This window comes from Callorhinus ursinus, unplaced genomic scaffold (genome assembly GCF_003265705.2).
Source record: "Callorhinus ursinus isolate GAN/ISIS: 27379988/994484 unplaced genomic scaffold, GSC_fseal_2.0 scaffold51, whole genome shotgun sequence".
In the NCBI taxonomy this organism is placed as follows: domain Eukaryota; kingdom Metazoa; phylum Chordata; class Mammalia; order Carnivora; family Otariidae; genus Callorhinus; species Callorhinus ursinus.
Genome location: NW_027397113.1, coordinates 7,593,794 through 7,607,474, shown reverse-complemented (window position 1 = coordinate 7,607,474; position 13,681 = coordinate 7,593,794). Strand labels below are relative to the sequence as shown.

General features: G+C 52.4%; 1 protein-coding gene across 1 annotated transcript; it reads right to left on the bottom strand.

Annotated features, from left to right (window-relative positions):
• Positions 1 to 2,002: 2,002 nt before the first annotated feature.
• SLC22A6 (solute carrier family 22 member 6) lies at positions 2,003 to 9,315 on the bottom strand. The gene is made up of 10 exons (XM_025879146.2): positions 8,705 to 9,315; positions 8,243 to 8,346; positions 7,837 to 7,991; positions 6,465 to 6,633; positions 5,846 to 5,969; positions 5,578 to 5,693; positions 4,290 to 4,504; positions 4,079 to 4,187; positions 2,551 to 2,754; positions 2,003 to 2,277 (listed from the first exon to the last, which is right to left on the bottom strand). Exons 1-10 carry the CDS (start codon positions 9,071 to 9,073, stop codon positions 2,190 to 2,192), a joined length of 1,653 nt encoding a protein of 550 aa, XP_025734931.1. The 5' UTR covers positions 9,074 to 9,315; the 3' UTR covers positions 2,003 to 2,189.
• Between the last annotated feature and the right edge of the window lie 4,366 nt (positions 9,316 to 13,681).

The following is a 13,681-nucleotide window of genomic DNA, read 5'->3' as shown; positions in this document are numbered from 1 at the left end:
TTCCCCTTTGGTCAAAAGTATGGGGTGAGTGTAGGAAGTCCCCAGCCAGGAGCTGGGGAAATGGGTTCTGTGCAGACGGTGTGCACTGAGTCAACACCAGCAGTTGGGCCAGTTGAAGGCGTGTGAAGTGGGGGCAGGCCAGGGGCTGTCTCTGCTTGAGGCAGATGCAGATACCAGGTGATCTAAGCCCAGAGATGAGAGAGCCACAGGAGTCAGAGCATGTCAGGGTTGCTGGCAGGGTTTTGAGGCAGGGATAGGGCAAGTCACTGGTCCCAAGACCTCCAGATCTACAGAAACAGGGCTAGATGCAGGTGGCCTGCCTCCCAGTCCTAGTCCAGTCTCCCTGCTTAAGGCTGGTGAAGATGTCATCCTAGGTGCCCCTTGTCAGCCATGACTCAATGCTGCCCGAGAAATGGCAGCAGAGGGAGGGCTGGTGGCCCTTGAGCATCTACTGGATCCTACATGGCCCAGAAATTCTTGGGGAGCATGGGGCATATCTGCACACGGGGAACACCAAGTCCCCAGATGTTCTAGGAGGTGGAGTGGGTTATCATAATTTCAGCTCTGTCCACTTTGTCCTGAAAATCCTGCTGTCTGAGCTGCTGTGAGCTGTCCCAGGGCTTTGTGGCTTTTTCAGGGGAACTCTGGGCTACCTACCCTCTCCAGGTTGCCCTGATTCAGCTAGAGCCCCAGGATCCCACCTGGAAAACAATGTGCACAGCTTCAGAGGTGTGGACTTTCCTCGAGGGATGAGGGGCTGGGGGGCTGAGTCAGCTGCACGGGAAAGAGTAACGGGCAGTGTACCAGGAGACAAGCGTGACCAAGCAAGCACATTTACAGCAGGGCATGGCTGGTGCCCTGCCTCCTGCCACTTGTGGATGCTTATAGGGCTGTCTTTTCCATGCCCCCGAAGCTTCCTTGAAATGAGCTCCCTTGCTGACGCAGTGATCAGATACCCTTGTCTCTTCCTGATGTGACCCCTGAACTGCCTTTCATCCCTCCTTTCACATGGTTCCTACCAGGATTCTCCGCCTCCCCCCCTTAGCCTTCTCTCTCTCTTTTCAGGCCAGGAAGGAGGAGAAGTCAGGCCCTGGGCGTGCAAGAGACCAAGGTCTCAGTGCCTTACAACTCTGGGCAGAGGGGTCAGGTCCATGCATTCCAGAGCCGGATTGTCTGCATTCTAATCCTGACTCCACAATTTACTAACCGTGTGAATTTGGGCAAGTGACTTAGCCGCTCTGTGCTTTGATTTTCTCAGGTGTAAGATGGGGGATAACAATAGTATTTATCTCTAGAAAGTTACTGGGAGGATTAAATGAATCAGTGTATGCAAGGTGCTTAGGACAGTGCCTGGCACCAAAGAGGCACTCAGTGCTGGTGCTCTCTGGTTGGGTCCTACGCTCCCCTTTCCCTCCTCCCTTGTCTCCACTAGCCTTCCCCCCCCCCACCCCCGGGGCCTGCAGGAGGCAGAACAGCAAAGAATATCCATGGAGGGTGGTGGGAATGTTAGGGTATCTAGTGGGCAGAACCTCCAGCCGCAGAGCTGGAAGTGGCAAACTGGTTTTGAGTTTGGAGCCTGGTGGAATCTAGAGGAGCAGGGGCCAGCTTCCTGACATCACAGCCTCTGTGGTCCTTTCTCTCCCGCTTGGCTGCTGGAGGTTCCCATTGGCCCTCACTGAGGGGGAGGAGCCTGAAACAAAGCCTCTGATTGGCTGCTTTCATTTAGTCCCTTGTCAATTTCCAGTCCGCCAGGGAGGGGGAGGAGCATAAGACATTTAAAACTCACAGAAATATTTGAATAAGGTAGAGAAGGAAGGAGGGAAAAGTGTGGAAAGACGGGCAGGGGAGGGGGTCCAGGGAAGAGATTCTCCAATTCTCTGGGATGGTTTATAAAGTCCTGGGGGTTGAGGGCAGGGGACTGGACTGTATGGACTTTTGGGCCACTGGCTGATGTGGAGCGGCTATTACATTCGAGACAAGAGAGATAAAAGGAAATGCTGCACACAAACCTTTTAATGACGCGGTCTTGGTGGAATCTGTTCAGGGCAGGAGACCCCTGGGAGGTGCTTTCCTGAACCACAGCCTGGACCCTTGGGCCGCCATTTCCCCTTTCCCTTCCCAGAGGGGGTGGCTCAGGACCTGTAGGACCCTCACTCCCTTTGGGGCTCTGTGAGGCCCCTTCCCAGTGCTCAGAGTACATTCTCTCGTGCTGTGGCCTGGAGTGGGACCATCTTCTTCCGCTGCTCTTGCTCCTGCTGCCTTGGCTTTCCTCTCCTCCTGGGGGCAGGAGAGCGGTGTCCTGGGTATGCAGCCTCCAGACCAAGGGCTAGGAGCTGGGGCCTTCCCGGGAGTCTCCACTCAGCCGTGCCCAGCTCCCATCTCTCTGCCCCATCTACTGCTCCCTGGAGCCAGGAGCCCCAGGAAGGACTCTAGACCCCAGCCAATTGGGGAAGTGGACAAAGAGCCCTGGCCTAAACAAGGAGGCCTGGGTTTGAGTCTCGGTGCCACCCCAGCCTGGGCCTGTGACCCGGGATAAGTCCCTGCTCCCACCTGCTTTCCATGTCCTGCACGGTGTCTGGCAGTGGCTGGCCCAGGGTCTCTGGCAGGAGGGCAGTGACAGCGCTGGCGGCCACGGGCACCGCACCGTAGATGAAGAGAGGCACGGAGGGGTAGAGCTCAGCAGTCATGCCCACCAGTGGGCTCACGATGCTGCCCAAACGGGCCATGGTGCTGCCCATTCCCATGCCTGTCTGCCTGTAGGGCCCAAGGTGGGGTGCTGTCACTCACTGCTCTAGCGTGAATGTTGAGGTGCTGGCTGAATTTGGGGTCAGGGCAGCTCAGGATGAAGGCCCCTGGTCCCTCCTCAATTCCCCCTTTGATTAGCAAACCAATCTGGCATTTGTTTTGGAGATTAAAACAAAACAAAATAACAGGGTGGGAAGGGCTCTGGCCAGAGAATCAGGAGGCTGAAATTTGCCTCTGCCCTTAACTTGCCATGCGACCCGAGGAGGAGTCCCTTTTCCTCTCTGGGCCTCAGTTTCCTGAGCTGTCAAATGAGACAGTTAAGTTAGACCAATCATTCTCAGATCTCCTGGGGGACTTTGAGTTCTAGTTGCCCCAGCCCACACAGTCCTATTGGGTTAGAATCCCCAGGAGAGAGGACCTGGAAGCTGCATGTTAAGACTATGTTAAGAACATTCTCTGAGAGATCAGAGGTTAAAAACTTTGACTTAGGAGACAAACCGCTTGGGTTCAAATCCAAGCTTCCTCACTTACAAGCTGTGTGATGTGGGGCCAAGTCACTCAACCTTTCTGTGGCTCAGTTTTCTCGTTGGTAAAATGGGCTTGTCATGAGGATTCAATGAGTTGATATTTATAAAAAGTTTAAGAAGATGCCTGGTGCATAGTAAGTGATTTATACTGTTGCTCTTTCCCGTGAAATTCTGTGAGGGCGCAGGACAGCACCCATGACCCTGCTCATTCCCAGCAGCCTAGGGAAGCCTGGCCTTTCTTTGACATCTCATGTGAATTTTTCATCCCATTCTTAAAATAGACATGTGTTTCTTTTTTCTCAATGCAAAAATGCCTTCCCCCAATTTTGGCTCTCAAAAAGCAGTGCTGTGTTTATCTATACAGCTACCAAGCACCAGCATTATTAAATGTGGCTCTTGTGATAAATTACTTTCCTGTTTGGTCTTTGGTTTCAGACGTACCACTTGGTTTATAGATGAAATTTAGATTTGGTGGCAGCTTCTAACTTGGGCTTTGGAGGTCAAGGTGGGGTGGGGGAAGGGGAACTTCGATGAATTGCCTCTGAGATGTGTTTTCTCGGCTCTCAACCCTGCCCCAGATGGTGGCTCCTTTTGCGATCTTTTCCTTGGATCAGGTAAGGGCTTAGTGGGCAGGTGCATCTGTGTTAGCCACAAAGTGTATATTGAGCAGCTGATACACACCTTGCATGGATGGGTGCTGGGAGGGGGCCTTGGGCTATGGCACACTGGGTGTTGCTCTGGGGTCTGACCTCTGTGTGTGTGGGGGATGTCTTGTCCCAAGACCCCTCCCACTAGGCTCCACTCACCGGATCACTGTGGGGTACAGCTCCCCAGTATAGAGGAAGATGCAGTTGAAGGAGGCAGCCAGGCAACCTTTCCCCAGCACAGCAAGAGAGGTTCGGACAATGGACTGATCTAGAGAAAGAAAGGAGGGGATCAGTGGGAGCTCGGGAGTGGGGGCTGAGAATCTGGGGATAGGGCTAAGGGTGAAGGACCAAGGTACTCGTGGGTGCTCACCCTGGGGTACCACCCCGTTGACCAGGATGCAGATGCCTGCCAGCAGTAGTGAGGCCATCTGGGCAGGCCGGCGACCCAGAGAGTTGATGACAAGGAAGCCCACAAGCTTGGCAGGCAGGTCCACAGCACCAAAAATCACCTGGATTAGGTAGATGCTGACCCCAAAGCCCTGCAGGTCCATGACCAGCCCGTAGTAGGCAAAACTAGTGGCAAACCTAGTGGGGGAGGGATGAAGGATATGGAGTTGGTTAGGAAGGCTTAAAGGGGGGGCTGCTCATTCAAAATAGGGGTGAGCTACACTATGACCCTGCTTCAGAAGCTGGAATCTGCCTTGGCTAATCTTTCTTCAGACATTTAGTATGCATTTAGTCTAAGTGTGGGGTCCTCCAATACCCCAAATTTCCCAATCTTCTGATAACTAGGATCCCCAGTGTATTAGGGGATTTTCACTTAGTTGTCATGTAAGATTTATATAGGTTTAATCTTTATCTTATCTGTTGATACTTTAGCTTATCTATTGATACTGGGCTGAGGGCAGGTGGATTTTCAAGCCGCATCTTTAGGGTCAAGGTGTTAGGAAAGGCCAGGCTTTGCAGACCTGTGCATGGTTCTGGGATGGTTGTGCTTCTTAACATGTCAGGAGCCCACAAAATGAAGCTCAGGTTATCGGATAAGACCCACAACCTGAGTAAATGCCAAATTGGAACGAAAAAATTCACTGGTAGAATTGTTGACCATGCTTCACCTAACTGTCATGGGGTTACTCTGGTGATGGGCTCAGGAGGGGAGCATATCAGAAGGGTAATGGGGAATGTTGCAACCGGAAAGGACATTTTTGGCTGTTACCAGCCTTGGCCAACGTGTACTTCTGGAGATGAGTTTTAGGCATCTTATTGCCCATGCTTGTGTTTCTGGCAGGCCCTGCAAGGCCAGTAAAGTCTCCAAATGTTTTGCAAGCTGGACTGGTCTCTGCTTTCAAGATGTAATTCTGTTGACTCTGGGGCTCACCAATCCTGATGAGGTGTTTTTGTATTGGAACAGAGTTAATAAAAGGAGAAGAAGATAGAGAGATTGGTGCCCAGTGTGGGGACTGGAAGCGAACTGAGGGGAGGTCATCTGGTTCTTCAAGACTGTCCCTGGTGGAGGATTACTGCCTCTCATGGGAGGTCTGCTGACTTTTCCTCCCTTTGTTCTGGCTTCCTCCACCCATTGCATCCACTCTCTGCCTAGCCAGCCTTTTGTCTCTTGGTCTGTCTGTGTCTCTATGGCTCCGTCTGTCTGGGCCTACCACAGCGTGGAGAGGCAGAAGAAGAGGTGGCGAAGGGCGGGGCAGCGCAGCAACTCCAAGGCGGAAACCTGGCCTTTGCCCATGGTCAGCTCCTTCTGCAGACTGGCCCGGAGCACCTGCCAGGATGGGCAGGGCTCAGGGCCTGGACTCCTCCAGAAGCTCCTCCCAGCCTAACCCCTTACTCAGGGAAGCCCTCTGAGACCTGGGCTCAGGGTTTGAGGGTAGAATCCTCGTGGGGTGTCGTGGGAGGTCTTGGGGTGGGTCTCACCTCCATACTTAGCTTGGTCCCCTCTTCCCGCTTCCCATTGATCCAGGCCACTCTCTGCAGGGCCCTCAGGGTGAGATCTAGCCTTCCAGAGGAAGAGTACCAGCGGGCCGACTCGATGAAGAACCTGGGAGTGGGGGTGGGTGGGGGGGTGGGGGTAGGTGTCAACATGGCTTCAGTTCCAGGAGGCTGGGCTGGGGGCAGGGGGTGGGCTTCCCAGGGGACTGCAGTGGGATTTCATTTCAGGCTGGGAACCCAGGGGTTTTGCCAGATCCATCTCTCTGGGACCACAAAGCAGCATCCAGCTTGGTGATGACCCACTCCCCAACCCAGGAGCGCAGCGTTGAGGTGTTGGGTAAAGGCAGTAGCGCAGGCAGGGTGGAGGGCCAGTGGCGGGGGGAGCTGAAGAGCAGGATCCCCGGGGCGGGAGGCAGATCCTTCCTCCCACAGCCTCAGTTCTCCCATCTGTCACACGGAGGCACTGGCCTGGGTCTGACCTTCTGGCCTTGACCTTCTCTGATTCTGTGTGGTGGAGTGTGCAGTGGGATTTGGGGCATGTCTTGTCCCTTGCAGCCCTCTGGGCAGCCCTCGGGCACCCCTGCCCACCCTGGGCCCCACACACCAGGAGTAGATGAAGAAGGCGAAAAAAGGCACGGAGACCAGGAGCTGCAGGTGGCGCCAGTGGGGCACAGCCAAGGCCACCCCGGCCAGGAGAAACTGGCCCAGGCTGTAGACATAGCCAGTCAGGGTGCCCACACAAGCCCGCGTGTGGATGGGCATCCACTCCACATCTGGAAAGAGGGTGAGAACAGAGGGGTGCCGCTGACTGGGCTGCCTGGCGGGTGGAGACCCCTGGGCCAGGCAAAGACCCCTCTCTCCACCCAAACTTTGATCTGTCCTGGGGCTCAGTGGAAGACACATCAAATGAAGATGGGTGCCATGATGGGGGAAGTAGGGGACTTTTGGTGGAGGAAGGAATGGGAAGATGGGTTTGGAATCCCTAGAAATTGTCCCTTCCACTCTCCCGCTGTGTCTTGCTGCTCCCCAACCTACTGTCCTGGCCGGGGCCCCCTTTCCCTTCAAAGTGTCTCTGACCACTCAGTGGTGGCTTCCCTCAGCCTGGGCCAATTCAGTGGCCAGAGCAGCTTGGAAGAGACAGTGGTTTTCCTCCATCCAGTAGAGTCAAGGTGGGAGTGGGACCACCTTTCGCTGTGGTCTGAAGAGGCCCAGCTTTGTTCCTTGTGGGCTCCTAATTCGGCTGCTGGGGCAATGACTTGGACACGTAGACTGGGTTTTGGGGCTGAATTCTCTAGGTGTCTTGCCCTGGCCCTGGCCCCATCCCAGTTCATTTCTGTAGTCCAGAGAACCCCCAATCCACAGATTCCCTTCTGGGCTTGAGGGATGACCTTGGGTAGATTTTTGCCCTTGTCCCCAGTCTCAGGTTCCTCCTTTGAGAACCAGGGAGAAGGGGGTGATTTATCAGAGGATGCCCATTGACGGTTCATGGACAGACCATGCTCAGGCCATAAATGTGTTTGGTGTACATGATGCTGGCTTGCCCTATGTTAAAAATATTAGAATTAATTTCCAACATTACAAAACTGGGGTATTTTACATTAATAAAGAGGAGGCGGTAAGATCTGACAGCCCTGACCCTTCTGGCTGGAACAGCTGAGTGACTGTGGCCCCTCTGGATGGGGCTGTGACCCTCCTTTGTCTACAGTCCTCACCATTCCCTAATGCCTCTTGTACCCAGTCGGCTTCAGTCATTTATCGGAACTGCCTGGCCCTTAAAATGGAGTTTGCAGTCGTGTCTAAATGAAGGGTGAGGATGGTATGAGTCCGGGAGAAAAGCTGTTATGTTGGCCCCCCAAAAGTGGGCAGGCAGGACTCAGGAGGGATTGGCTGGGAGAGGCAGCCGAAAAGGGGCTGCTGGGTTGGGGGGTCAGAGAGGAGTGGGTAGGGATCTGCCCTGCCCTCCTGGCATCCCTCACTCAGTGTCATGCAGTTGAGGGAGATGCCAGCCAGCGACATGCCGGAGAGGAGCCGGAAGGCACAGTAGACGGGGAAGTTGGGAGCGAAGGCAGCACAGGTTCCTGACACAGCCGTCTGCAGGTAGTTCAAGATCAGCAACTTGCGGCGGCCCAGCCTGTGGGGGGAGGGGAGAACAGCAGCAGGGATCCTGAGGGCTGACTGTGCCAGGCCAGGCACGGAGAGGAGTGCCTGCCCTGGGGGAGGCCCTGGGCTGGTGGTCTTTTGAGGACCTGTGCCATGTCCTGAGGCTGGCCCTGTAGGTCCTCAGACCAGCCCCAGGTGGTCAGGCCAGCTTCCCACCTGGTTCCCATGACCCCAGCTGAGGCTCAGGCCCAGCCCGGCCGGGTGGCTCTACGCAGGACTGACCTGTCTGCCAGGTAGCCGAACACCATGGCTCCGAGAAGCACCCCAACCATGTACAAGGACTGCGCCAGTTGGCGTAAGGCCCTGTTAGAACACACGAGGTCCCACTGTGGGGAGAGGAGGCAAGGGTCAGGCGGAGATGAGCCTGGGCCGCCGGGCTCCCCTTCCCCTCCCTTGGGCTGGCCCTCTGAGGCCTACGTCACCCTCTTCCCCTGACATTTCCCTCTGCTGTTTGCTTCCCCGGTCCCGGGCGCTGAGGGACTTTTCTTGACTCGGACGTTCCCCTTTTCTGTAAAGGCCCCCACCTTGAACCCCTTTCTTCATCTTCCCATCTTGGCCTCTGGAGAATCTGAGACAGTCTGGGTGCGTGTGCATGCGTGTGTGTATGCCTCTGTCTGTCTGTCTGTCTCAGAGGGGAAGGCAAGTCTGGTTGGCCTCTGGAGCAGGGGGCCCAGGTATCCTCACCTCAGTCACGATGGTGGAAGGGAAGGTGCTGTTGTCATAGATCCAGCCATGGGTGCAGGGCTCTGTGGCCCCCGTGCCGTTGGCCCCTGTGCCGTTGGGAGAAGGCGGTCCCTGTTGGGGGATGGTGAAGAGGAGGCAGGACTCCGGCTGCCCCTGCCTGTCCCGGGGCAGCCAGGCCTCCAGCTCCCCGTCCTTGCTGAGGTTGGTGTCGGCAGGCGGGCGGCAGTGGTGGGTGGGGATGGCAGCAGTGAAGTTCTGCAGGGTGTTGTGGGAGGCCATCAGGAGCAGGGGGAGGACCACCAGAGTGACCTGGATCTGCTGGAAGCGGCCGACACCCCCCACCTGCTGCAGGAGGTCGTTGAAGGCCATGGGGCCAGGCCCGGCCAAGCGGCTGGGGGCTGAGGACTTCTGTCTGTGAGTCCGTGTGCCTGCTGTCCTTAGCTAGAGGAGAGAAGCCGCTGTTGCTTCTGCAGCTGACTGTTCCTAGAGCTGACTCGGAGCTGGCTCTGTGGGGGGACAGGAGCCTGGCTAGCTGCCCCTCCTTCCTTTGCTCTCTCCGTCTTCTGTCCCTCCCTTTCCCTTGAGCCTCCCCTCACTTGGGGGTGGGGTACTCAGCTTTCAGGGTCTGTGGTAGCCCTGACCCCTACATGGGCAGGATTTAATCCTTGGCCTGGAGGGAATGAGTTAAAGTGTGACTTGGTATCAGAAGGATTAACCCTCTGAGTATCCTTGTGTCAGTGGAAATTCTCCAAGTGGGTATAAAGGGCAGGAGAGTGGACTGGAGTGGGGGTGGTGAGACGGGATGTACTGGGAGGGCGTGTCTGGGCACCTGGGGGCCAGAGGGGGCCGGTGGGACCTTGCTGTCTTCCTTTTAGTGAGAAGACAGGTCTCCGGGAAGTGTGGTGGCCTCTTAAGGGACTTCTGTCCTTTTTAGTGGATAGGATCCAAGCAGTCTGTCTTTGGGAGGGGTTGCCAGAGAAAATACAGAACTCCCAGTAACAGATCAACAAATACATTTTATTGTAGTGTAAGTATATCTCTAATGTTACATGGGACATACTTACACTAAAAAATTATTCATTGATCTGAAATTGAGATTTAACTGGGCATCCTGTATTCTTATTTGCTAAAATTGGCAGCCCTAGTCTCTGGTCTCCTGGGGACAACTCAGATCTTATGGGACCACAGCTTTGTTCAGTCGGAAGAAACTAAAGAGGCCAGAGGCTACTTTTGAAGGACTGGGACTTAAGACCAACATCATACGTGATGTAGATCGATTCTTGCAGTGTCTCAGCTTTTACCTTCTGGCTTATTCTGATTCAAAATTTTCCCTTTGTCTTGTTGTCTCTGTCCATAATTTTTTTTGTTTTTGTTTTCATTTTTTCAGTCGAGCATGAACTTATTTTATTTGTAGCCACAACTCTAAGATAATCACTTGATTTCCTCTAACGGTTTGGCTTCTGAGCCCTGATCCCTCAAGATCAGGACTGTGCTGAGTTTTGATTGGATGGGCTTCTATGAGCTCTGATTGGTTGGATCATGGGTTGGGAATGTCAATAGAGTGAGTTGTAACTTCTTGCTTTTATTGAATTGAAATTTTTTTTTTTTTTTTTATGTTGGCTCCACACCCAGTGCAGAGCCCAGTGTGGGGCTTGAACTCATGGCCCTGAGATCAAGACCTGAGCTGAAATCAAGATGCTCCACTGACTGAGCCACCCAGACACCCCAACAACTTCTTGCTTTTAATTTGCATAGTGCATAGTATATAAAACATGGACTCAGGAGTCGGTTTACTTGGATCTAAATCCTCATTCCACATTTGCTGGTTGTGTAGTGAATGCAAATTGCTAAAATCCTATATTTCTTGGTATTCTTGTTTGTAAGGTGGGCATAATAGTCGTGTCTGCCTCGTTGGGTTTATTGAGGGTTAAATGAGTGAATCCTTTAAGTAAAGATCTTAAAGTAGCCACTGCCCTAGAGCTCAGTGAGTATGAGCTGTTCTTATTATTTGTTCCTGGTAAAAAGGTGAGACTATCAAATGGATTTTAGAGAGAAAATAGGCCTAAGCACATCTTACCCTAAGAACAGTGGTTCTCTACTGGAGGTGATTCCCCCCAACTCCTTCCACTCTCCAGGAGACATTTGGTAATGTCTGGAGACATTTTTGGTTGGATTTAGATTTGAGTAAACGGACTCCAGAGTCCATGTTTTATATACTATGCACGGTACAAATTAAAAGCAAGAAGCTGTTGGGGTGCCTGTGTGGCTCAGTCGATGAAGCATCTTGATTTCAGTTCAGGTTTTGATCTCAGGGTTGTGAGTTCAAGCCCCGCACTGAGCTCTGCATTGGATGTGGAACTTACTTAAAAAAAAAAAAATCAATAAAAGCAAGAAGTTGCAACATGCTCTATTGGCATTCCCAACCCATGATCCAGCCAATCAGATCTCATCAGATCACTGGGGTGGTTAGCAATCCTGGCGTGCAGTGGGTAGAGTCCAGGGATGCTGCTGAACATCCTACAATGCACAGGACAGCCTCCCATAATCAAGAATTTTCTGGACCCCAAATGTCATTAGTGCTAAGTTTGGGAAACTCTATCCTAAGAGATGTCTCAGACTTATTTTGAATAGTGATCAATCCCATACCCGCTTGGCCAAGGATATTCCAGGCATACAGATGACTCCTACCAGAATATTTCTAAGAATGCCCATGCTCTTATTGGAGTAGGGAAAATGTTTGCACGTTCTGCTGGAGTACAGCAGAGTAGCCTGGACTCTGAAGCATGGTGGCCCTTTCCTTTCCCAGGCATACCTAGCCAGTTTTATCACTGGAGGATTCAAATCAGGACCCCAACCTTTCTGGGTACAGGCCAACATTCTTCTCCACCATGTTCTAACTCGATTGTTGGTTTGAGGTTTCATGCCAGACTATTCTTTGTGGTGTGTTTCCATTTGGGGTCTCTGGCTGTCCCTCCCTGTTACCTGCCTTGTATTGACTGTCCATCCACCTCACTTCATCAGATACTTTGGCATATATCCAAACAGCATGGATGGTTAGGGTTCTGGAGTTTTATGGGAGGTAGCCAGGCCCCGTATGAATTAGCTGATGCAAAGGGCCATGAAGGGAGGGGGAATTTCTCAGTTCTTCCAGGCATAAATCTCCAAGTCATATTGTTGAGGGGAAGCAGTTGTATTCCCAACGTCTCCTGTGAGGACTTAAGATGCCCTGCTATTGTTGTGCAGTTTACACAAACTACACTTTTGTATTAAGTTGGGAGGGTGTTTACTGTCTGTTGAGGTGCTGGGATACATGAAGTCTTAGACTGCTTCAGATCTATTCTGTCTAACTTCAAAGCCAGATTGTTTCCTGCTGATTTAGAGGTGTGCACTGCCCAGCTAAAGAGGCCTTAGGGCTCATCCAGTCTCATTATGTACAGAAGAGAATAGGGAGGCTCAGAGAGGGATGTAACTCAGCCCAGCTCCCCCCCACCCCCACCCCCTGAATGTTGGTTCTGGGCTGGGACCCAGTGGGTGTCCAGATGCCTGACAACATTCTCCAGGCCAAGGTATATAAGAGCCTTGTGACCTGGGGATGTGAGGACAGCTGGACAAACAGCTGGGGCCTCTGGGGCCAATCTCCTGCCAGGACTTGGTGCCCTCGTGGGGGCGTGGGAGGAGTGTTGAGGGCAGTGGGGGAGATGGTCTCTACAAGCACCCTCCCTTTCTGAGCATGTGCCCAGCTTTGCCTTTGAGAAGAGCCCCCTCCCTAGTGCCTGACTAGCTCCAAGCCAGGCTGAGCCTGGAAAAGTTTCAACTGGAGGCTCCAGGGACTAAATTGTGGTTGGCTCCTGGGATCATCTGGCTAGTAAGGATACTTCCCACCAGCCTCCCAGCTCATGGAGGGTTTCTGGATGGAAATGCTACCATAGCGAATGATTGGCAGAATGAGAACTATCCCTTAGGGACATTCTGGGTCATTAAATACTCAGAGTTGGACTCCCTGGACTGACTGGAATGTGGACTTCAGTTCTGGCCATGTTCACCAAGAAGGGGTCAAATCCGGGACTTCTGATTGGCCAAGAGCCACAGAACCACATACAATCAGAGACGAATGCTGTCATTCACATGAAAACTTCTCATGGTACAGATAAGGAGACCAAGGCCCAGAGTAGGCAATGGATTTGTCCTTGATCACACAGCAAGCCCATCTAGAACTCGGCTCTCTTGATTCCCAACTTAGATGTGTTATTAGGGTACAATGCGCACCAGATTCTGAAGACTTATGATGAATTAAAGGCTGTAAAATATCTTTATTGATAATCTTTATGTTGATTACATGTTGAAATGGTAATATATGGATATTTTGGGTTAAATAAATTATTTTCATATGTACATACTTAAAATTAATTTTACCTCTTTTTAAGAACTAGCTACTAGGAATTTTAAATTATATAAGTGGTTTGGTTCCACTGGACAGTGCTGGTAAAGAATATTTGAGGAAGGGGTCTTAGGAAGGAACTCTGGGGAAGGTCAGTGTTCAGGAGACGATACAGGGAGAAGAGCTGCTTTTGGAATTGTTTGGTTTGGAAACTCTTGAGTTTAGCTTAAACAAAACAAAAGCTATTCAGAGAATTCAGGATATTTTCTTGAGCTCAGGGTCAGAAAATATATCCAGGGCTGAGGAGGACCTGGAATCCATTAAGAATCAATGTGAATAGTCTCACTGAGTCTTTTTGTCTGGGCCCCTGTGTCTTTGGTTCTTCCTTTCTCTGTGCCCTTTGCTTTGTTCTTTCTCTGCAACCGGCTTTCTCTGACCCACCGGCATCGGGGCCAGCCCACCCTCATGCTAACTTGCCTTCCCAGGACAAGGGCCAAGGCATGGACTAGAACCTCTGTGACTCAGATTCCCAGCCCAGGAGGGAATACATGATGAACAAAACTTGGATCAGGAGGGCCTCTGGTCCAGTCAGTCATGAC